Source organism: Aulostomus chinensis, chromosome 22 (assembly GCF_037954235.1).
Source record: "Aulostomus chinensis isolate RoL2024-O1b breed Wild chromosome 22, RoL_Achi_v1.0, whole genome shotgun sequence".
Lineage (NCBI taxonomy): Eukaryota > Metazoa > Chordata > Actinopteri > Syngnathiformes > Aulostomidae > Aulostomus > Aulostomus chinensis.
In genome coordinates this window covers 655,786-680,000 of record NC_141341.1, presented here as the reverse complement: position 1 = coordinate 680,000, position 24,215 = coordinate 655,786, and the positions used below count along the sequence as shown (strand labels likewise).

At 46.3% G+C, this 24,215-nt stretch overlaps 1 protein-coding gene across 4 annotated transcripts in view; it reads right to left on the bottom strand.

The window, feature by feature from the left end:
- Positions 1-93: 93 nt before the first annotated feature.
- Positions 94-24,215, bottom strand: part of LOC147240192 (tenascin-R-like) — a 43,612-nt gene continuing 19,490 nt past the window's right edge. Inside the window, exons 7-20 of one of the 4 annotated variants that reach the window (XM_086193848.1) lie at positions 18,027-18,180; positions 15,856-16,125; positions 10,868-13,795; positions 7,642-7,764; positions 7,154-7,297; positions 6,683-6,802; positions 6,447-6,596; positions 6,121-6,263; positions 5,486-5,618; positions 5,244-5,395; positions 5,067-5,163; positions 4,046-4,201; positions 2,429-2,592; positions 94-681 (exon numbers count right to left, since the gene is read on the bottom strand). In XM_086193848.1, the coding sequence (XP_086049974.1) occupies positions 583-681; positions 2,429-2,592; positions 4,046-4,201; positions 5,067-5,163; positions 5,244-5,395; positions 5,486-5,618; positions 6,121-6,263; positions 6,447-6,596; positions 6,683-6,802; positions 7,154-7,297; positions 7,642-7,764; positions 10,868-13,795; positions 15,856-16,125; positions 18,027-18,180 (4,833 nt within the window). In that variant the 3' untranslated portion in view covers positions 94-582. Of the gene's footprint in view, positions 682-2,428; positions 2,593-4,045; positions 4,202-4,560; positions 4,968-5,066; positions 5,164-5,243; positions 5,396-5,485; positions 5,619-6,120; positions 6,264-6,446; positions 6,597-6,682; positions 6,803-7,153; positions 7,298-7,641; positions 7,765-10,774; positions 13,796-15,855; positions 16,126-18,026; positions 18,181-24,215 lie in introns of those variants that run through there. The other 3 variants (XM_086193851.1, XM_086193849.1, XM_086193850.1) reach the window with 3 other exon arrangements.

Below are 24,215 nucleotides of genomic sequence, written 5' to 3'. Positions count from 1 at the left end.
GCAAAATCCTTTCAGTGTTTTACGACCAGACAACAAATAAAATCCCACCAGATGAGATCAGAAACCGATCAAACAGGCTTTTTATTAGTTCCTGAAACACTTCAAACCAAGAAGACACAGTACTCTATGTACTCAGGGTTCTGTATTTTACTGTGTATAACTGCGTGTATAACTAAGGCGTGTTGTGTGATATTTATTTACATCAAAAAATCTGACTGAATATGAATTGATCCATCAACTAAACAAATGCTAAAGTGCTGCTAGCAGAGGCCGTTACCGCCGCTGGTAAGTCATCCGTCGTGTTACTGGCGTTCATCTGCTCTGATGCGACTGAAAACTTATGGAATGACCCTTTAAATACGGAGCCAGTTGAGAAATTCTGATGGAAACAGAAACCATAAAAACAGGGAACTGTACAATCCACACGAACATCCTGGTAACTGTCCTCTATACGCGTGACAGAATACGACTTCCTCTCCTCTGAAGCGATATGTGTTTGTTCACATGCATGCTGGTTTGCACACGTTGTCAAACGCCGCCATCCATGCATGTGTTTCGCTGTTCATTAGCTCAGAGCGGCGTTCATCCACTGGACGGAGGACTGAAGGCTGCTGGTCGCATCTTCATCTCAGTGAAAGGAACAGAGAAATCTTTTCCTTTCCAGGAGGTCCAGATCACACCCTGACACACACACACACACACACACACACACACACACACACACACACACACCTTTTAAGTCAAGCCTGAACCACTAACACTGATGAGCAGTTTATCTGTTTATCATCATTGTTTATCATCATTGACTTCAGGAGGCACTGCACTGACCCAGCCCCCCTTTTCATCAATGGCGAGCAAGTGGAGAGGGTCCATACTTTCAGGGTTCTCATTTCCGCCGACATCACTTGGACAGACAATATAACAGCAATCACCAAGAAGGCTCAGCAGCGGTTACACTTCCTGAGAGTTCTCAGGAAGCACAAACTCAACACCAACCCGCTGCTGACCTTTTACTGCTCATCCATCGAGGTCCTGCTGACATACTGTATCACGGTGTGGTACGGCAGCTGCACTGCTGCAGACAGGGAGAGGCTGCAGAGGGTGGTGAAGACAGCTCAGAGGATCATTGGCTGCCCTCTCCCCTCCCTGACGGACATCTACACCTCACGCTGCCTCAGCAGAGCCAACAACGCCCTCAAAGACAGTTCACACCCTGCTTCTGACCTGTTCCACCTTCTGCCCTCTGGAAGGCGTTACAGAAGTATTAAAACAAGGACAAATAGATACAAGAACAGCTTCTTTCCAAAAGCCATCACCACCCTTAACTCACATAAGCAGTAAATTCAACCGACTCACTGTCTGTGCAAATTCCCCATCACATTAAACCGACTCTCTGTGTAAAATCCCTCTGTATGTAGAATACACTGTGAAATACATACCGTACCTCATTATCATGTCGTATATGTATATATGTGTACTGTACATACCTTATATATATATATTTTTTTTTTTTATATCTTCTATATTTTTAATATTGTAAATTATTTATTTCCTTGTTTTTTATTTATTCTCTCATTCTTTTCCTTTTATTCTTGCACTGAAAATGGTTCTGGCTCTAATCTCATTATACTTGTATAATGACAATAAAAGGCATTCAATACAATTCAGTTCAATTCAATTCAGTTCAATTCAATCCAATTCAGTTCAATTCAATCCAATTCAATTCAATTCAATTCAATTCAATTCAATTCAATTCAATTCAATTCAATTCAATTCAATTCAATTCAATTCAATCTTGTAGATGCAGTTGTTTAACAGCTAAACAGCTGGAAGACTCCTTCCACTCCGGTCGAGTCCAGCTTTCGTTACTGACCCGTCAAACACAGGCCGCAATGCCGAGGGACGTTTAACAACTCAGTCAGCATGAATGCTTCCCTCCGGGATGCTAGCGGCGCAGCGTGCTAACCATGCTGCACAGGTGCAACAGAGCACTGCAGCAGGAGGAGCTGGAGAAAGGAAAATACACTTCTCCATAACGCAGGTAAAAACCACGTGTACTGTAGAGTCGTTTGACCCGGGAAAGGGTTGAGATGGTCCCCTTAAAGGGACAGTGCGGCTCACTTGATGAGGGTTATTATGAGGCACCGATGCTCCTGCAGCTGCATGCTGCTGTAGTGCAGCTGCAAATGTGCATCGGAATACAGACAATGTGTGATTGAGGAAAGTAGTCCCCCAAAAAACATCTGTTTGAACAAAACATGTTCAAAGAGCAGCAAGCAGGTAAAGGAACATGTCTGCTTTGGATGGGAGGACGCTCTGGTTCTCCAGACTGACGTCCAGTCCTGAACCAGTGCTGCAAGGACACCGTCACGCTGGGGCAAACTTCAGTCGTCTTTTGTGTGATTGCACGCTGAGTCAGTGACGCTACCTGGTGTTTGACGTCGATGCCGTACAGGCCGTTGAGGTTCGCCTCATGGCAGTTCTTGTACCACCAGCCACCCCGGTAAGACATCGCACAGCGGGTGATGAACGGCGCTGGGTCACGATCCCTGGTGGAGAAGATCCGGTTGTTGTGGTAACTGAGGGAGTCGCCTGGAAAGGAAGACAGGACAGTAGTTCCCAAACTTCACAGCAGCTCTTAACCCCGCTTCCTGCTGTGTTTCCTTCTACCCCCAGATGGTGCTGTCACCACCAGCAGCTAGGCCCCTCAGAGCAGATGGGGGGGGGGGGGGGGGGGTCAGGATTCGGTCTTTAGCTGCACCAGCTAAAGACGGGGGTTCAAGCATTTATCCATGTTTGGCAACATTTTGGGCGCGAGGGACTGAAGACCTTGGTGACCCACCCCCAGCCCTACTTTGCCTCTGATTGGCTGGTATGGTGGGAGGTTCATCTGGTTTAGAGCCAACAGCGCCACCAGGGGGTGGCCACGGCCACCGCTATGAACCTGCTGGCCATCCTACTGGCCAGCCCGCTTGCCAGTCAAACTTATTGCTATTGATGTTATTCTTCTATCACAAGTTGGTTCGGGCCTTTCACACCAAACACGGCAAACTCAAGGCGCAGATGGTGCAGAAGTTGCGTCTGTCCCAGTCCGGTCATAGCGGCGGAGCAGGAGCTCCCGCCTCCGGACGATTTCACCAAAGATACCCCACTTTGTCAAACTGGCTGATTGGCTAAAAGTGATGTTGTGAGTATAACCTCATCGCACCCATTCCCCATCGATGTCAAGAGAGAGATTTCTCATTCTTTAGTAAAAAGTCGTGACGTGATTTTTAAGTGCTGAAAGGTGCTGTTACAGCACTGCTGTATGCTGTTGACTTATTCGAGCTACGTAGCTAACGTTAGCAGCTGCTTGTACTGGAACGGCAATTTGCAGCCAAAGAAGCGAAACAAACAACACCTCACATGTACATCGCGCAATAAAGTAGGGTTGTTGTGGGACTCCAAATGCTAACTGTACCGTTGCTGGTCCATGCACATCTGATCACTCGTAACTTTGAATTTAACACAAAAAAGACAGTAATTGGAAGGTTTTTTTTTCTGCGTACCCCCCCCCCCCATGCTACTGTACACAACATAGCCTGGCAATCATGGGATCAGAAATACCAGCTAGAACTAAACCCAACAATCACAGTCACATTTAGGCCCTAAAAAGAACCAGTATAACCAGTCTGCAGGCACCGACCAATGAAAAACCAGGATTGTCCCACCACCGATTTAGTCATCGTCATTTGTCATATTGTCAGCATATTTTCATTGACTGGCTGACTAAAAATTGTTCCGGAAAATCTTTAGAATGTGATTTAATAATCTTATTTTACCTTCAGACACTTTAATGTTCATCCAAAACTAAAGGTATCCTGGAAGGTGTTTTATTTACATGTTAATTTTTATTTTTCAGTGCTCCAAGTTTACTTTAATGCACTTTTTTAAACATTTATTGTTCATTAAATTGATCAGAAAGAAACTTTCCATGAACACAATTTACAAGCATGTGTTGCGGCTTGTTTTGGCCCAACATCAGCTGATCGTTGTCAGTTCTCACCCGCCGTGCCGCTGTACCCGCCCACCGTCAGCCTGTAGTGCCTCTTTGCCACCTCAAATGTGGAGTACTTGGCGAATACGGACTCGTCTCCGTCCCGCAGGTCAATGCGTAGAACCATCTTGGTCATGGTCGTCAGGTTGTGGAGGCTATCAAGGCCTGGGGGGAGGGAGTTTGAATAATTATTCACCTCATACCGCCCACCACACTTCTGCTGACCCACGTAACACCTGACAACTGCTCCTCCCTCAGACCCGCTCCCCGGAGGGACCCACAACCCTCCTGTTGGCTCTTGGAGCCACAGACATTCTGCTGATGAACAGATTAAAGGTGGAGGTGGAGGAGGAGTAGGAGGACTGTGATGAAGCTGAGTTAGGAGCCTTCACTTCCTGAGTCGGGCTGTTCTGTGCTGGTTCAGCTCGTTTCTACTTCCTGCATCCAGAGGAAAAAAATTCAAATTCAGAGCAGCGCGAGACTGCGTGAGCCTGTCACTGTCACTGCAGCGTTGACTTCCTCTCTGTTTTACCGCATCGTTTCTTGTTAAATCACATCAGTTGCATTCATGCAGCATCATCAGTGAGATATGAGCCTGTCAGGGGTTCACGACAGGCTCCGCCCCACCAAACAATGGTATTGGTCGCTATATCTGATTGTGTCGTCTTGAGGTGGAGTCCAAATATTAGCGTGAAACATTGCCTTTGTTTCTGCAATGATCCTTCAGTCAGTCTGCTACTGCTCGTGGTTTGAGAGCACCGCGTTTCTCCTCTGCTCCTCTCGTACAGTTACTTCATTCCCTGCAGGATTCTGTTCATTTTCAAGCAGTATTTGCATTTACTGCTGTTGGTGTTTCTCTCGTCTCTTTGTCAGGGAAGCTAATGTAGAAACGGGAGGGGCAGCTCTGCTCCAGGGCGCTCATGCAAAAGATCTTATACAAGAAAGGAAAAGTAAAGAAATCACTGATAAAATCACATGTTGGGTTGTTGAACTGTGTCATTTATTGACGGTTCTTGTGTAAGTCGCTCACCGAGCCAAAACTCTTCACTCAGATCACCGAATCCCTTCACATAGTCCTTCCAGCTTCTGAAGAAATCCACAGAACCGTCCTTCCTCCTCTGGAACACCTGCAGACAGGAAACACAGTGTAACCCAGCTGATGACCTTTCCCTGGAGACTGATGATGCACCTGGTGATGTCACCACACCGTCCAGCCTCCGTCGTCTGTGTCCATGTCACAGTAAACCATGACTGGTGCCCCGTCTTTGCCCTGAGGGAAAATCTCCACCTCGCCAGATGTCCTGATGCCGTTCAGCAGCTCCTGAGAGCAGTCGGAGGGGAAGGGGAAGCGCAGGGTGCCTGAGCAGGAGGAAGAGGAGGAGGAGGAAGATGAACTATAGTATGACCTCTATTTGTCAGGCGGCACTGAAACATTCAAAGCCGTCATACCGGTGGTGAACTCTGTGGCGACAGCGGAGGTGTAGCGGCCTCCTTCCTCTGCCTGCAGCTGGGCTGTGTACTTGGCTCCTGGGTGAAGCCTGGTCAGATTGTACTCTGTAACCATGGCATCCACAATCACTTCCTGTAGAGGACCAACCAGGAAATGAGATGGGAAGAGCTCAGGTATCACATCAGGTGGTGAACTGAGTGAGTTTAATGACTTGACTCTAAATCAAAGTGTGAACACATCTTGAACACTCAAGAAGGACTCGTGACATCAGTCAGAAAGAGCCAATTTAGCTTCACGCTAAATGAGACTGATGGCCAACAACAGCAAAAATGTCCAAGTGTAAAACGTAAATGCGTCATCCGGACGTCTTCTACTTTGTTTTAATCTCCGGTCCAAGTGTTACTGGATCTCTGGTCCTCCGTCTGGATCAAGGAGACCTGGAGAGTTGGTGAACAGACATTGCTGGACAGTTTAGCTGCTGTTAGCCATCAGCCTCCATTAGCTTCAAGCTAAATACACATGGCTGGATCTTCCTGCATTCTGGAGTCGATAAAACATGACGCAGGAAGAAAAACATCCTGATAGGCAAGTGGTACCTTCAGGGTGAAGCCAAATGAATCCCTCATCATCTCACCTTCTCTTCTTGACCTTCGGTCTTATACACAAGCTTGTAGCTATTCGCAAGCTTTGTAGGAGGTTTCCATGACAACAGAGTGGTACGAGGGGTCACATGGCTGGCCTGCAGATCACGTGGTGCATCCTCATCTCCCCCAGAGCCTGGTTGAGTAGAGGTGGAGTTACAACGTTGCATCACTGCTGGTACAAGACCAGCTCACCTCACCATTGAGGACAAACCAAGCTCAACATTTTCATCCAGACTGCAACTCAACGACAAAATCAACGTCTGTCATCGAGACTCTGTTGATCGATGGAAGCTACAGTCTGCAGTGAGGGTCTGACCTTCGGCCGTGGTGAAGCTGGTGGTGGCTGGCGAGCTCTCCAGGTCGCCCAGCTGGCTTCTGATGGTGACGGTGTAGGTGGTGGATCCTTCCAGGGTGCTCAGCTGCTGCTCTGCTGCGTTTCCTGACACCGTGACCCTCAACTCTGACTCTAAACCAACAACAGCCAATTTTCATTTTTGTAGCTGTACATGTTCAGACAATGAAATTAATTTCCTTGAGGTCTGTACTATCTACCTTTCCCAGAGTTATACACGATGGTGTATTTATCAATGGTGGCCAGCGCAGGACGCCATAATAGCAAGGCCTTGGTATCGGTGATGTTTATAGCCTGCAGGTCGGTAGGTGGGTCAGGGACTGCCGGAGACGGGAACAGGCAGAGGAACCACATATTCGTCACAAACATCTTTTTTTTTCCTGTTTTGTTTTGATAGTGTGCTGATGAGAACCCAATGTGAGAGGTTACCACATGGTCCTGGACGAACACAATTTGAATCTGAGTTTTCAATTTTTTTCAAGGTGATTCAAGGTATGGAAACTCTCTTGTCCAGAGCGTTTTCCTGGATGGAATTCCAATCGGCATCCTTGAATGTGATGATTCTGTTTAATCGGTTGAGAGTCAAAACAACAATGGCAGCACTGCAGAGGTGCAGTGAACAGGCAGGAAACTAAAGCAAACGAGGAAAACTTGTCCGCAGCCGTACTTACGTGTCTTGACGACGTCTTTGATGGGGTCACTCTCATCCAATCCGAGGATGGAGATGACACTGACCTCATAAGAGGAGCCAGGCGACAGCTGTGACAGGCCGAGGGCGGAGTCCTCCCAGTCCACCGACACTGACACCGGCTCACCTGGACGGAGCAGAGGTAGAATGTGAGCCGTTGTCGAATCAATGGAATCTTTATTTTGAAGGTTGCTGACTAGAAGGGTTGAAGCTGACATGATGCTACCGACACTGTTCTCTGGAAAATAATTTCTCTGTGGGTGAAAATGTTGAGAAATGTTTTGCATAGTTCAACTCAAAACATGTACAAATCTAGCCAGCGAGGAAGGAACAGCACACACAAGTTCAAAAATGTGTGAACCTGAAGTTTAAAGAACTTTCAGGTTGCAACTGAAACATTGTGATGATGTTTGAGGAACTGTTGAGCTCCAAGAAGTGCTGGTGAGTAGGTTTCAACATAGAATTCCTCACCGTCCTCCGTGTTGGTGTAAGTGACCTTAAAGCCATGAACAGGATTGTTGGGTTTGGTCCAGGACACCGTCAGAGAGTCTTCTGTCACCTCACTGAAGACGATGTTGGTTGGAGGCTCGGGACCTGCATCGTGTGAGGAACAAAGGGACGGATGAATGAAGGATAGCAAATAAAGATGTAGACAACTGCAAATGTGTTTTTTAACGAAAAGCAGGCAGACTTGCAGAACATAAATAAGGAAATTAAAGATAAAAACACAGGATTAAAGGTATGAATAAGAATGAAGACGTGGAGACGAGGTTTAAAATATGTGTGAGGGTTCATGATGAGATCAGTAGAAACAATGACAAAATAGTGAGAACAATTGGGTTTTTTGTGAATGGGAAACACTGCTGACTTTATTTATTCATCCACACATTTGCTATTAGTGCTCCAGTGATTTGATGTGTATATATGTACCGCACCCACATATATACAGTATACAGTCATACACAGACACATTTAAATGCAGATGATGGATATGGCGTCAGATAGCTGTCAAAGTCATGAGAGCGCAAATACAAACTGAAGGAGCACAGGATCAGGAATTGAGGGCATCAGAAACACAAAATTGCGAGGTCAAAAATGATCTTGTGGCCATTAAAGTTTTGTCTCAGCGTGTAAATCGTGACAGAGAGCAGTTGTGAGACGGTGGCGCTGCTCGCTGTCTCTTCTAACTTTCTCGCTCTCTATATTTTTTCCTACCTGAAACACGTCACGGGGGTAAGGCTCGACAAGATGATTGCCGATCGAAGTTCGTCGGCGGAATACGCCTGTTGAGGGTCAGCTGTTTAAATCAATTTTTCTTAGGCGGTAGGTGGCGGTCATGCAACGAACGTGCCATTAAACCACATCGAAGAAGAAGAAGTTCGCCTAGTACTCCTGTTAATGGTCAGCGGGGCCAAAACTAGCCAGCTCCATGTTTTGATTCTTATTTTAAGTGTTATTGTGAAGTCCTGTTTAGATCAACAGTTGGGAGCAACCAGTCTGAACACAGCAACTATCTCAGGAAGGAATGGAGTCACAAGAAAATTGATTCAAACAGCTGACCCTCAACAGGCGCATTCCACCGACGAACTTCGATCGGCAATCGTCTTGTCGAGCCTTACCCCCGTGACGTGTTTCAGGTAGGAAAAAATATAGAGAGCGAGAAAGTTAGAAGAGACAGCGAGCAGCGCCACCGTCTCACAACTGCTCTGTCACGATTTACACGCTGAGACAAAAACTTGAATGGCCACAAGATTATTTTTGACCTCGCAGTGTTGTGTTTCTGATGCCCTCAATTCCTGATCCTGTGCTCCTTTAGTTTGTATTTGCGCTCTCATGACTTTGATTGCTATCTGACGCCATAGATGGACCCTAGATAGCAGTGGAGTTACATTATTAATAGTTAGCTGCTTACTCCAACCTGAAAATGAGAGCTTGGTGGATATGAAAGACATTTACACAAAGAGAGAAATGCCAACAATTTATAGTGATTAATTGAAGATCTCCATTATTTCAACACATTAATTTTTTATCCAAACAAAGAACTAATTCTTTCTCTGTACTTCTTCATGTGTAAATCATTCACAACTTATACTATGACATAAACACACTTTGTCCTCTCTTTGTTCCTCTGCCAGATGAGCTCAGATGAACAAACCGTTAGCCGGTTGACAGTCCAATTACCTTAAACGCTAACATACACTTGCAGCTCCTAGCCACCAACTACGCACAATAGCCAGGACAAACATTTATTGGTTAACACTCCGTGTTCTCCCCGTGAGTCCTATGATAACTTTAAAAGTAGAATGGAGCCAGAGCCTTCAGCGATCAGGCTCCCCTCCTGTGGAACCGTCTCCCAGTTTCAGTCCAGGACCCAGACCCCCTCTCTAGGTTTAAGAGCAGACTTAAGACCTTCCTTGTTGATCAGGCTTATAGTCAGGACTGCTTAGGCTGGCCCTTAGATCTGCTGCTATAGGCTCAGACTGCTGGGATCTCCCATGATGCACTGGGCTTCTCTCTCCTCCTCCTGTCCTCATACGTGTTACTAACTCCTCTGTCCATCAGTCTCTCCTCCTTTCTCTATCTCTTTCTCTCTGTCCCTCTCTCTCCTTCTGTCTCTCTGTCCTCCTCCATTCTCTGCCTTTGTCTCTGTCCATCAGTCTCTCCTCCTTTCTCTCTCTCTCTTTATCTCTGTCCCTCTCTTTCCTTCTGTCTCTCTGTCTTCCTCCATTCTCTGTCTTTGTCTCTGTCCTGCTCTCCTGCTCTCTCTCCGTCCCCACTGATCCTGGATCTGCTCCACCTTCCTGCTGGTAAAGGAAGGTTCTGGTGGCTGCTGTTGCAGGATGTGCTGCTGATGGAGAATTGTTGGGTGGAGGTTCATTGAAGGAGGGAGGTGCTGGACCTGCTCTACTTGGACAGAGTCAGGACAGAACTTTGGTTGGGGTTTGGCGCCACACAAATGAACCTGACCTTAACCATGTTCAAATTTTCTGTTCCTACTCAACCTGGAAATTCTGTTTATGGACTAAACTGCAGCTGCAAATATGATGGAAGGACCTAGTCGCGAACATTTCAATTCTGAAAATATGTATAAACTTAAGCACTTATTTATTTTCATCAAAATTCCCAATCTTGTGCCATGGAAAAAGATCTATTTTACCTCCAAATTTTAAATACAAACAAGTGTCACCTTAATGTTTTCATGCATGTACTGGTGGCTAGCAAACGGTTCAGGTTAGTACGATCATGAACAAACGTCAGTGTTTTCCTCATCCTTCATCAATGTTGAGTGAGTGAGAAAATTATTAAGACAATAAAAACAACCGCTCTAGTGGGCTTTGTGAACAACAAGATCAACAAAATAATGATTGGGTGAAAAACATGTTAAGAAAAACTGTAAATCACAAGCTTACAGTTTTCAAGAGCTTCTCAGCCCTACAGCTCTTGAAATGAAAACAAACAAAGCACTTATTAGGTAAGAAAACATCTCCAGTCATACCGAAGAGTTAATAATTACATCAAAACCAACACAACAAAGTGCAGAAGAGACAATGTACGTGTGAACTACTTTGTTTTCAACATTTTGGAGGTGTGAGATCAAGGAGAAAGGATTTCTGAACAAGACTTCACAACATCAAAGTAATGTTGTAGCATTGCACAGCAGTCGTTCATGGTGGTCTACTGTTACAATGGCTTGTACCTGTACTGATGACAAGCTTGTGCAGCTTGGACAGAAGCCCGGGACCCTTTCCGAGCAAGGTCACTGCATACTCGGTCTGAGGAAGAAGGTCCTCAAATTTGAATGAGCGAGCAGAACCAGGGAGGACCTTTTTGATGGTTTTGTCTGTGTGTGTTGCCGGTTCTGCGATGCTCAGACTGGGTTTGGAAACACTTTCAGGTATTGTGTTTTCATCTTCGGTGCCTCCATGTTTTGCTTCCTTGTATGGTTGATGCTTCACTTCCTTTTCAACCTGGACACCTTGATGTTTCTCCTCTTTTGCTTCTTTAGGTTTTCCAGCTTCTTTACTCGTCACAACAAAGTTTTTATACTTCCCCTCTGGTGCATCCCATACGACTCTAAATCCGCCCGAGGTCCGATTTGTCACTTTCACATTATCTAGAGATTCTCTTGTGACTTCAGAAGAACCTGTTTTGGACTCGGAATCACTAATTTTCATTAGTTCTGTTTTACTGCCCATGTTTGGAGTGTCCTCTTCCCTTTGACTTCCATTGACATTTCTCATCTGAGTGTGACTCTGTGCTGCTATTCTTCTAGTTTGTGGTTGTTTCTTTGGAGCTGAGATGGGTCTTGAGACTTTATATCGAGAAACAGTTGAAGTGTGAGTGGTAATTGGTCTACTTTGAACTGGAACACTAATCTTTTTGCTGACATTGACTTGCTTTTCATGACTGACTGAATCAGATGTGGAATCTGGGTTGCGTGTTTCTTCTCTAGATTTGGAAGTTTGGTTCAGATCATTGTCCCCATTCTCTAGCTGGTGAACTTGTGGTCTGATGGTTGTGTCATGGCCAACTTCCTGGATCACCTCTGCAGTACCTTGATCTTCTGCTTGTCTAATTTGTACATCCTGGCTACGGCTGTTGATATTCTGACCTCTAAGTTGGGTATCTGAGATTTCTAGGCTGTTCTCTTTCTCTAATTGTCTAGTTTGGGCTCCAGCAGGAACACTCCAGCTTCCATGTACATTTCTGTTTGGAAAGGGCTTGCGCATGGGGCCTCTATGTGGAGGTTGAGGTGGTCTGAGTTTTGCTCTGGTTCTGTTCTGTAAAGGCCCACCGTACGGATCTTTGTAATTAACTTTGGCGGCTGGGTGAGGGCTTCCTTTATGTCTCGTTTGATTGAAATCAGAGGACATGCTTTCTTGACCTCTGTCATCAGAGTTCTTCAGTATTGGTCCTGTACCTTCAGCTGAATGTAGTTCTTTGGCAATGGGAGATGAGGTGGCAGGCTCATCAGGGGAAGATGTAAGCTTCTCAGGTTTTAAAGGTTGAGGGGGGCGAGTCAGGAACCTCAGGTTTGAACGAGTTCGGTTTTGAAAAGGTCCCACATATTGAAGACTATGATCAGGAAGTCTTTTTGTCAGTTGTTCACTACCGGGGTATGTAAGAGTAGTTGTGCCATCTTTATCTTGATTTTTGTCTCCCACTGTTACATTTACCTGAACTGCAGATGATTCCTCTGAAATAGATGAAGGTGATAACTCACCTGTAGAAGTATCATTTCTTTGGATGAGTTTTAAGGAAACGTGGGAGCGGTGAGGAGTTCTCAAATGTAGGTGTGTTCTGTTCTGAAAAGGCCCCTTGATCGGGCGTGGCCGACGAACATATCCTGGCTTTGTAGGCGTGCGGCGGAAAACAGGTGCACTGCTTTCTCTTGAAGGTACTTTTCTGTTTTCTGGTAAAGCAGCATCACCGCTATTTCTGTTAGAATCCACATCTACTGGATTGCTTTCAAGTGAATCAGATTTTTCTGAGCTGAAAGAGGATGATGATGTTGGTGGTGACGCTGATGGTTGTGGAGATGATGCTGTTCCAGCTATTTTCGATGGTGACGTTGACTCCGTAGATGATGAGGACAATGCAGCTGCTGACTGTGATGAAGATTGCGAAACTGATTGTGATGAAAGTGGCTTCAGTCTTCGTAAGATCTGCTTCCTTGCTGCTTCATCATCAACAGAAAGGTTTGGAGGTTCTGACAGGTGAATGGAAAATGTTGTGATATTCAAACTGCCTAAAGTGTCTTTTAGCAGTTCATGTAAAGGATCTGGAGAAATATTGTCCTCGCTCTCCTCAGACGACAACTCCAACTCAGAAGGAGGTACATCTGCGTCAGAGGAATCCTGATGTCCTCCCAGGACTGTTCCATCCCCTTTGCACCCACCACCTTTGTCCTTTTTGGGCAATCTGATGTGTGTCACTTTAATTTTGTTTATACATTTCTTCTCATTGATTTGACCAGCCCTAGCTGGCTCTGAAGTCTCTGGAGTGGTGTTGCCTCCCTGAACTTCCGTGATGTTCCAAGGTTTCTTTTTTATGGCAACAGGAACAGTTGGTTCATCTGAGCTACTTGGGCTGTCACTTCCTGAATCAGTCCCAGACATTTGAGCTTGATTCCTGGCATCAATCATCTCAGGTTGTGATGTCTGACCACTGACGTCTTTGGCAGCCAAAGATATTGTCCTGTGCTCTGTGGTAGGGGGTCCTGGTTTAGGCTTTTTGGATATCAGGACCTTCCTCTTAAGTCCAGTTGGGAGTGTTTTCAAAGGTCTTTTATCTCCAGGTGCAACTCTGGTTGTGTTCCATTGCACCATGCTTGGGGCATTTGGCTTCCTCAACAAAAAAGGTCTTTCTGCGAGTTTGGGTTTGGAGCCATCTTTTCTGCTGACCACTGGTTTTGTTATGGCAGTCACGGTTGCTAATGGGTCTTCGCTTATCCTGATAATACCTCCAGCTTTCAAAGAGCCTGCTCTCTTATTCCCCTGTTGGTCAACAACTTGCTTTTTAGGTGGTGGACTCAGCTCTTCATCTTTGACATCAACATCTTTCCCAAGCGACGGCATGACCTGTGTAGTCACAGCTGCCATGGAAACCTTTGGTGGTATATTTCCTAAAGATGTGAAGAAAGTGAGCATTTGGAAAAGGTTAAAGTTATCACATGCTGCTGAGGGAAACCAGTTTCAATTCTTAGAATCATATGAGGAAGCCCGGTTTGTTAGCCATTATGCCAACAACACGGGGCATTGGTGACCTTGTTGAACCTGCAAGAAGAAAACTGATAAATATGTAATGTCAACTTGGAAAGAGAAACTCAAAATGCTTGATGTCCATGTCTTCCATGATTAAGATACCTAGTTTTTAGTGTCAGGAATGTTTTGCTCTGAACGTCGTTATCTTTGTCCCTGGAGGGTTGAAACTGAACTTTCACTATACTGTAATTCCACTTCATAATGAGGCTCTTGGACAAGTTTCACTCGCTGTTGCTTAGCAGGGAAAAAGCCGTTTTACCTGAATACCTTCTGGAGAAAAACACTTGACTTGTCAGCAGAAGCAACAATTGAAAGCAAGCATTTTATTTGTTTTTCCAGTTCCTTTGAGGTTAAACTCAGTTTTTTATCTTCATATATGGGGCGGTTCCAGCTCCCTCTACCAGGGCCAGTGTGGAGGCGGAAGAACACACCGCCACCTCTTTGGCGCTGGGCAGCCTTTTCCTTCATCACTGACTGGTTCTGACTAGTTTTGCCAAGTTCACTGCAGATGCACACTCTAGTTCTGTATTTTCTATGTTTGAAAAAGGGTTCTAATACTTAACAAATGCACACAATCCAGAAGAAAACAACGAAACAAATCTTTCTCAGGACTTTCTGACTTCTGAACTACTGGTGCCTCAGCCCATTAACCCTACTGAAAAGGCTACTCTCTAATGAGAGTTCAGTCAGTTCCCCAAAACCTTTGTGTAGATTTTAGCAAATATTTGTACAGCAGGATGAAATTGTGCAATGATGGGACTATTTTCAGCAGTGGATGAACCCACATTTTGTCTAGTGAGTGTTTCTGGCAGCAGGATGGTGTGTGTGATTGAGTGAAAACAAACAGCAGTGTGTGTGTGTGTGTGTATGTGTGTGTGTGTGTGTGTGTGTGTGTGTGTGTGTGTGTGTGTGTGTGAGGGGGGGGGGTCACTGTAATAGAGTACCATGTGTTTCTAATAGTTGTTGGTCACCATGGAGTTCTATAACTCAAAGGAGTAACAGAAATTAGACCTGGAACACACAAAACTCTGACTTGATAGCAGATCAATTTCATGGGGTGTGAGAACAAAAAGAGCACAATTAAGTATCCAATTAAGTAGAACATTTGAATCCTACTGTATTTTTCTGCAGGTTCCAAGAAACTATCTCACGTGATTCAGAATTCCAACAATGGACATAATTGACTTTCCCTAAAAGTGGGCATGTTCTCTGAAAACTCCTGAAATTTGGTTTCAAATCTAACAATCTAAAACAACCATCCCTCCATCCATCCATCTTCCCCCTCTCCTCCTGTTGAGGGTGGTGGGGGTGGAGCCTATCCCAGCAGCCTTCCCCCTGGACAGGTCACCAGTCCATGGCAGGGCCAACACATAGAGACAGACAACCATTGGCTCTCCCAGCCACGCCTACGGTCAATTTAGAGTCTGGATTAACCTGGTCCCTCTTGATGTCTTTGGACTGTGGAGGAAGCTGGAGTACCAGAGAGAACCCAGCAGGAACAGGGAGAACATGGAGACTCACCCAGAAAGACCCCGTGCTGCAGCCGGGGCTCCACCCACAACCTTCTTGCTGGGGGGCCACAGGGAGGACCACTGCTCCACCCACAACCTTCTAGCTGGGGGGCCACAGGGAGGACCACTGCTCCACCGGGCCACTGTCTAAAACAACTAATTTGTGTGATTTCATTCAGTCCAAGTTTGCAACTCAAGACTCATCTGTTATCTCCAGATTTGATTTGGAACATAACTTTTGATGCTATTGCTTCCAAACAGTGATTGGCACAATGAAACATCACCGTTTCCCCACACCTCATTCCAGTTCAAGGAAATGAGAAAAGCAAAATGCAAAACTACAAATACAGAAATCTGTTATCAAACAAAAGGGCAGAACACGAGAATTTTTTAACTTGGTCTGAACTCACCAGGAACTACCTGAGTGGTCGCTGCGCCACTGTGACTTGAGCCTTTTTCCGCTACAAGTACGATGTCATACAAACGCCCTGCCTCCAGCTCCTGGATGTGGGCGGAGTCTCTGTCAGGTTGGATGGTCATTTCTTGACTTCTCCCCGCTCCGTCATTGGGCGACACAGTCATACGGTACCTGTCAATTTCTCCCTGCGACTGCTCCCATTGGACCACTGCGGATGAAGAGGTGGTCTTGACCACTTGGAGGTTGGTGGGACCGGAGACAACTGGAGGGCAACGGGAGAGAATAAAGTCGGAAAGACGACTGTGAGGCAACGGCAGGTTTTTGGTTTCCCTTGCTGGCGTATCAGGAATATTTCTGCAGTGATGGACTTGGCCATCATGGAGACGTCCTGCATGCATGGCGGTGCTAACGTGGAAAGCATGAGGTCATGATCTTCCCTTATTGAAGCCATGCTCCGCCTGGTGAGTCACACTACTTCCATGACTTCATGTATGACGTTGCTTGTTGAGTCCTATGACAGCTGATTTGATGTTCTCTGCAGATTGTGGGTGTCAAAGTAAGACTTCTATTTAAGGTTTAATTCAGTACTACAGTTTGTCATCATTCAGCGGAATTAAACATGGACGATGTAAAGATATCGTCCATCCATCATTCTTATTTCTCTTGTCTGGGTGGATGAGGTCCAAAAAGGTTTATGAAGCCTCCAATCTTCAACTGAGCTCATCTGTTTCTTATATTCAGACAAGATGGTGGCATTGAGCTCGACGTGCTCCCTCTGTGCTTCTCTAGCCTGAGTGGATCGATGATGCTTCTTGCTACCGATCAAACCTGCTGCAGTTGGAAAATCACATGAAAATGTCAGGTTTGCTTTGCACACAACCAACACTTCAGCTGAATTCATTGAGCTTGATATTAATTTCTTTGTTTCATGTGATTTTACGCACTGGATCATGACTAGATATTGTTATATTATTTTTTAATCTGTGTGCAATCCAAGTCTAGAATGATAATGGGAGGTTTGTTAATTAACTAATAAAAGTCCCAACTTCTCCGTCTGCTGAGGAACATTCCAGCCGCTTGTATTCCTGCTCTGGCTCCTCTGGTCCGGACCCATATTTCATGACCCGGGACGAGAGCAGGAGCCAGAACTGACCTCTACTTCCAGAGCTCCGCCCTCTGGATCGGCACCCTCTATGCTGCGGTAGAGTGAACAGTCTCAGGTTCTATGGTCCCCTCACTGGAGAACAGGCCCCCAAGGCCCTTGAACTCCTCACTGGGGGGGTCAGGACTCCCTATCTGACCTGGACCCCCGTAAAACATGTCATAAATAAAATTTGATCCCCTAACATTGATAAGTATTAGTGTTGTGTAAAAGCCCAACATGTTGCAGTGTCAGTGTGTCTGCAGCGTAAACAAGCAACCACTTGGATGTTAAATCTAGCCTGCAGACTTGGCTCGACTGGCTTCCTCCCACTCTGCACCGTCTAGCTAACTCCTGCAGTCGCGTTCTTCCTGCTCGCTGTCAGCGCCGCTGCAGCTGCCACAGATTACATCTTAGGAAATGTTTAAACCTTCCTCGCCAGTCTGGTGATTCGAGCCGCTCTAGTTTGCCAATTTCTTTGTCAGTCGCTCCTTCTCTGAGCAGCACTCTCCGGGGGGGGGGGGGGGGGGGGGGGTTGGTGTTACAGGCACATTTGACATTTATGAGCATTACTGTCAACTTCTTTTGTCATTTATCCTGTCAGTATCTGCCAGAGGCGATGAAAAGGGATTTTTCAAAATGGAGTTTCGGTGCAGGAGCTAATATTCTCCAGTGTTGTCTTCCTGGATGTAGAATTTGATGATACCATCATGAAACTGTGAGGACATTAAAGGTGCCATTTGTAGGATCATTTTAGCCTGAGCATGCTGGATCTGGTCTGTCTTGTATGATAAGAACCCCACATTGGGTTCACTACCCCCCCCCCCCCCCCCCATGGCCACCAAGAGGCGGTGCTTCAGTTACTAGAGAACAACTCTACCTCCAAGGTATGCAGCCTCTACAGAGCGACGTCTTGATTAGACCCAGGTTGGGCAACTGAGTTGACACTTATGCTCATTTTCTACTCTTCAAATATCCATCCAAGGACACAAAAGTAGAGGAGAGAAAAGCAGGAAGCTCACGGGTCATGAACTGGGTGGTGCTTTCAGCTCCCCTCTGGCCTCCAACCTCTCCGCTGATACTGACGGTGTACTCCTGACCGGCGGCCAGGCCTGTCTGGGTGAAGGTGGTCAGGCTGCCCTCCACTGGTACGCTTATCTCCTGGTCACCCTCCTTCTGTTAGACACAGAGTGGAGTAAATGCAGGTGTGTAGCGTGAATGTCCTGCAGAGCTGGGCCTCGCTGTGAGGACCACCTGACCCTGCACCAGTTCCTGCTGGAGCCTCTCCATGTGCTGGCTGTCAGCAGGCTGATGTGCCACGTCTGTGAGGAAAATGGATTTTCTTGACAAAATCGAAATGCTTGCTAAAAATGTGTTAGAAGGAAACCTTTTGTGTTCTATGAGACTTTGCAGTGGCCATACAGGATTATTTTGTTGGAAATGAAAACAAAACCAAAAAAAGCCTTGCGTTTCCAATTCAGGTATTTTGAGGCCACAAGATTTAACTCAAAGTATAAAAGTAAAACATCTAAATTGAGTTAAGTCTCGTGGCGTCATGTCTGTCTGTCCGTAAATGGCAGCTCCGGGGCTCCGTGGACTTCGGACAGGAACCCCAAGGACTTATGAGTGCTTGTCACTGCAGTCTGAATAAAAGATTGGTCTAAAAGTCCCAGTGGAGTCAGGAGCATAGACACTCAGGTTTTTTCCCACTTTTGTGTTTCTAGACTGAAGCAGGATTAAAACTGTCCAGACCAAAACCAGCGACATGAGTGAATGTCCTGAAACTGCAGTTTAACTGGTGAATTGTTTTTCCTTTGACTGAAAGCTGACATTTGAGTCCAGAGAGAAATCTTTTCTTTGAAAAATGAATAATGATTTGCAAAATCATTATCCTTCAGTTGAGCTGAGGTGAGAATTCATGCAAACTAACGAGCACATGTTTGACATCAGTATTTTTTCTTGAACCAGCTGTTTTGATCCAATGATCTTTCACAACTTTCACCATCTGAGTAGAAACAAAACCTGAGTTTCAGTGACAAATATTAAGATTTGGGGGTTTTTATGATGGATCCTGTAGCTAAAGAAGACTTGATTATGTGTTAAATGAATTATTCTTCAAGCAGTATATTTACAGTCAAGCATATTCTTGAAAGTGTAAAAATGAAGTCATTTCCATTCTATGAAGACATACGAACAAAAGCTTTTCAGATGTTTTACATTTTCTTCCAGTCAGCCATGATAATTTCAACCGGAATGTTGCTGTGAGGTTCCTTGATCCCAAGAGTTCCAAGTACTTGTGATTTAATTGATGCTGGAAACCCTGAGACTTCCCATGAATTAAAAGCTTATTCAGCAGTTGAACTGGGAGCACTGGGCTGATGTTTCTTCAACCTTTAATGAATGGATATGATGTCCTCTGGTTAATCGTGCACAACTGTTTACAAGGCTGGTTACTATGCTGGTTGCCTGGCGACAGAGCTCCAGAGGTCATCGAGTGTCTCCAGGCCTTCGTCTATTTCCATATGAATGCGGGTGACATCATTATAACTCTGATAAAGTCATGCGTGATGCTTTCGTGGAGGCTGTTGAGGCATCTCCGTGGGGCGTTCAGGGAACACAAAGAGGACACTACCCTCAGAGGGCTGTCCTGCTGGCACTCAAGATTTGTGGTCTGTTTTTTCTTTCTAGTAGTTTCAGGAGTTTAGTAAATGTAATCAAATTCACCTGGAGCAGCAGGAGGTCTGGTTCTCCAGGTGAGGAGCACTCTCTTCTCCTGAGGTGAAACGTGAGCACCACTGAGGCAGCAACCCTCCCAGTCCTGGGTCAACCTGGGCTCGAGAGGGAACAACACCAGGCTGTCTGATTGGTTGAGTGACGTCACACCTGGAACACACCTGTGAATACTCAGGTGTCTTATGACGGCCTCTTAGCGCCCTGGTTCGGCTCTGATTACCTGCCTCAAAACACCAGAACACCCCAAATGCACACATGGGGCCAACCACCAACTGCCGAGCGCCATAGATGGATTAAATAGGGCCCTGAGTCTGGCTTACTGGAACAACGCTGCTCAGAAGAGTGGTCCAGGGCTCATGGAGGACTAGAAGTTCACCAAAGGTCTCTGGCTGAGATGTTCCAGTCCTGAGGACCAACATTACCTTCCGTGTTTAGGTGTGTGATTCATGCCACAATGACCTCTTTGAACTCCTCTGACCACCAATTTGTTTCTACTCAAATGATTCATCCGTATAAAACTGGAGCGCTAAATGACAAGAACCTCCATTCAAGGAACCAATCACATAACCACAGCCTGTTACAGCTGCTTCATCATCCCCACTGACATGAAGTCACTTCCTGCCTCTGACACCATGAGCCTGGACTGGTGAAGCAAACATGAAAAAAAGAAATATGAAAGAAACCATTTGAGAGGAATACAACAATAACAGACTCCAATAAAGTTTCACTGTTCCAGAAGTCATTCAGACGGCGTCTCGTATCCTGAAGAACTTGAGAAGGAGTCGACTTATTTCAGTCATTCTGTTTTCATTTGAGGAGAAATATTGCATTTGCCGAGAGACTGTGTCATTCTGCTTTGAGTCATATTCAGGATGTGGCATTCATCAGGTGTGTTGTGCCCAGCAGCTGAACATATCAGCAGGTTCAGTTCTACATCAGATCCACCAGTAAACACCAGACCGGTGGATGTTGGAGGTTCAGTTCTACATCAGATCCACCAGTAAACACCAGACCGGTGGATGGTGGAGGTTCAGGTCTACATCAGATCCACCAGTAAACACCAGACCAGTGGATGGTGGAGGTTCAGGTCTACATCAGATCCACCAGTAAACACCAGACCGGTGGATGTTGGAGGTTCAGTTCTACATCAGATCCACCAGTAAACACCAGACCGGTGGATGTTGGAGGTTCAGTTCTACATCAGATCCACCAGTAAACACCAGACCGGTGGATGGTGGAGGTTCAGTTCTACATCAGATCCACCAGTAAACACCAGACCGGTGGATGGTGGAGGTTCAGGTCTACATCAGATCCACCAGTAAACACCAGACCGGTGGATGTTGGAGTGGTGGAGTCTTAAAAACCTGGGTTGCTAACAAGAGTCTAGAGGAGCCTACAGAGGTCATGGAGGTCATTAAAGGTCATCAGGGGGAAACACAAGAAGCCTGAAGCTTCGTGGTGTGACCTTGAAGTCATGTGACCCTGGTGTAGCTCCTTCATAGGCTACCGTTAGCTTAGCACTGCTACTGCTAACGTAGCATCCAGGCTTCCAGCATCATCAGAGGGTTCATTAGTGAAGATGATCTTGATGAACTGAACCTGGAAGATCATCAACTTTTGTTCACCAGAGCTGATTTACTGGTTCAATCACCACAATCACATGGAGCGATCCTATTGGCTGCTGGGGGAGGGACTAGGAGATTACCACTTCCTGTTGGGGGAGGAACCAGGAGATGACCACTTCCTGTTGGGGGAGGAACCAGGAGATGACCACTTCCTGTTGGAGGAGGAACTAGGAGATGACCACTTCCTGCTGGGGGAGGAACCGGGAGATGACCACTTCCTGTTGGAGGAGGAACTAGGAGATGACCACTTCCTGCTGGGGGAGGAACCGGGAGATGACCACTTCCTGCTGGGGGAGGAACCGGGAGATGACCACTTCCTGTTCTACTAAAAACACACCTCCTCCCTTAAACAAGCACTTCTTGCTGGACTACAATAACATTTTGTCGCTGACATGACCACTTCCTGTTAGACCACCATATGGGGTCCAGTTCTAGTGATGGATGTAACACTGAACCATAATTACTCAAATCCTCCAATCCACAGTTACATGTTCGATAAACATGTTCATCATAATTCAATGGTTCCACATGGAGACAAAACTTAAACTTGTGTCTGTCAGACTCATAAACAGATGTCTCATTTGCTCCGCCCTCTGTGAGGAAGTACAGAGAAGAGTACCAGCAGTAGAACGGAGTATGATCAGTGGGCGTGTCTGGACTCAGTGGGAGTGTCTCTTGCTCGGCGGGCGTGTCTGGTGTGTTGCTCCTCTAATTCCAACACTTCCTTCATCTGTGGTCAGGTGTCATGGCTGCCTCCTCGCTGCCGTAACCTTTCAGTCTTCACAGTAACACCTAGAATTACCAAGTTCTGAAGGAGGTTCTGAACACATCTGAGAGGATCTCATCCACACACTTGGAAGAGGACATCACAATGGAAAACAGTAAGTCATTTCCTGCTGCCACCAGGAGGCACTATGACTCATCTGACCCAGAACCGAATGAGTTTATCCTGTTGGTTCCTCAGCCTGGGAATCGACCTCATAACCCTGCTGACGAACAAACAAACAAACAAACATCCAGTGCCACTGTGACGTGAGCTCTCTGGCCGAGGTAATAAAAGCAGGAACATCGTGAAATCAGGATTAACAGGAAAGCTGCAGGTGGCTGCGCAACAAATAAAGTTGGTGCAGCTGCTTGAAGATGTTGCTCTGGTGTGATGAGGTGATCCGGTTCCAGGTCTGAGAGTGGAAGTATGATCCCTGACCAGAGATATTTTTGAAAGTCAGAACCAGTCTAATCGTGTTCCTGTCCCGTGTTGGGATCAGGCCCCTGGCGAGGTGACCTGTCATCAGAAGGCAACTAACAGAGCAAGAACGAGAGTTGCTGAACTTGTTCAGAAAGCAGCAACATGAACAAAGAGTCACGTTTCTGTCTGTCTGTTTCTGCTCTCAACTCCTGAGGGAAATATCTCACTGCTAAAAGCTCCGCCATGTTCTCCGACTCGTCTCTGAACGGCGTCCTCGGCCATAAATAACAGAGCAGATGAGAGTCGGAGACAGCAAAGTAGAAGACAGAAGCATGAAAACAGCAGAGAAGGAAGTGCAGCGAGTGCTCGGAGGACGAGAGGAAAAGATGCAGATGTGCGATGCTTGTTGCTACGGGAAACACGCAAACACTGTCAAATACATGGCAGCTGCTAAAGAGATGACATCACTGCCGGACCACAGCTGTGACACGGGGGGGAGGGGGGCAGACAAACAACATTCTGTCACAAGGTCGTCAGCCGCGAGTTTGTCAAAACTACACGGACAACACTTGAGTCTGATGAAGTACGCGACCGTTGAGTCGGATCTCAAAGTTCCTCACCTGCATCTGACTGATGAAGCTCCTCCTGCTCGCCATCGTCCAGCAGGATTAAGGTGGAGATGATCTCAGACAGTCGGTGTGAAAGAGCTGAAGCAGGATTCACAGTCTGAACTCTTTCACTTGCAGCCTTGACAGAACCAACGCCGACTAAACGCCGGTCAGATTACAGCCGATAGTCTCCCTGCAGGAGGTCTAACCTGCCGGAGTCTGAGGATTCTAGTCATTCAGGGTCACCCAAGGTTCCGGCCCGGCTCTCTGACAGAACCTTCTTGTACGCTGATGAACCTCGTGCCATCGTGCTACAGGACCCTACTCATGTGCTCCACCTCAGAGCCTTCAGAAGTACATGAAAGCACCGCCTGGCCAAGTCTTGAAAACCTTGACAGTAAACAAGTGTCAGTAAACCGGACCCAATCCAGTCCATCGAACCAGATCAAGTTACATGTCTGAGAAGCACTGATTCAAGTTGCCTCCAGTCCAAGTTACAATGGCGTCATCGAACCAGGAGTGTGGCGATTATGACATCACTCCAACTGTGTGTGTCCGAGTCGTTCTGGAGTTGGACGTGAAGTGATGCATTGATGCTGAGACTGACGAGTCCTTTAATCCTGCGTCTCACTTCGCTTCAGTATATTTCCTCTCTGTGAGTTCACCACATCCTCCCATCATGTTCTCCTCCCTCCCTCCATCACTCTCTGTTACGTCCTGGTGTTTTACTGCTGTCCAAAGTCGTTACTCAGGCTTTATCCCCAGATGATGTCACTGTAGGGATATAACAGTTCTGTTTTGCCGAAGACGCTACACGGCGAGGGCAGAGGTGACGGCAGGAACCGTCTGTGTGGGAAAACATGTTGGAGAGGAAGTTGGACACGTGCGGCGAGGCGGTTCCTCCGAGTGTGTCGTAATCTGAAGCACTGAACTGGTTTCTTTTCATCTCGCTGACAGATTTGATTTTGACTGATTTAGAAAGTGAGGTTAGACGTGTTTTCTTTGTTCAGCGGCCTGCTCTCTCTCCCCATAAACCTCCCAAATACCAACGCAATTAGT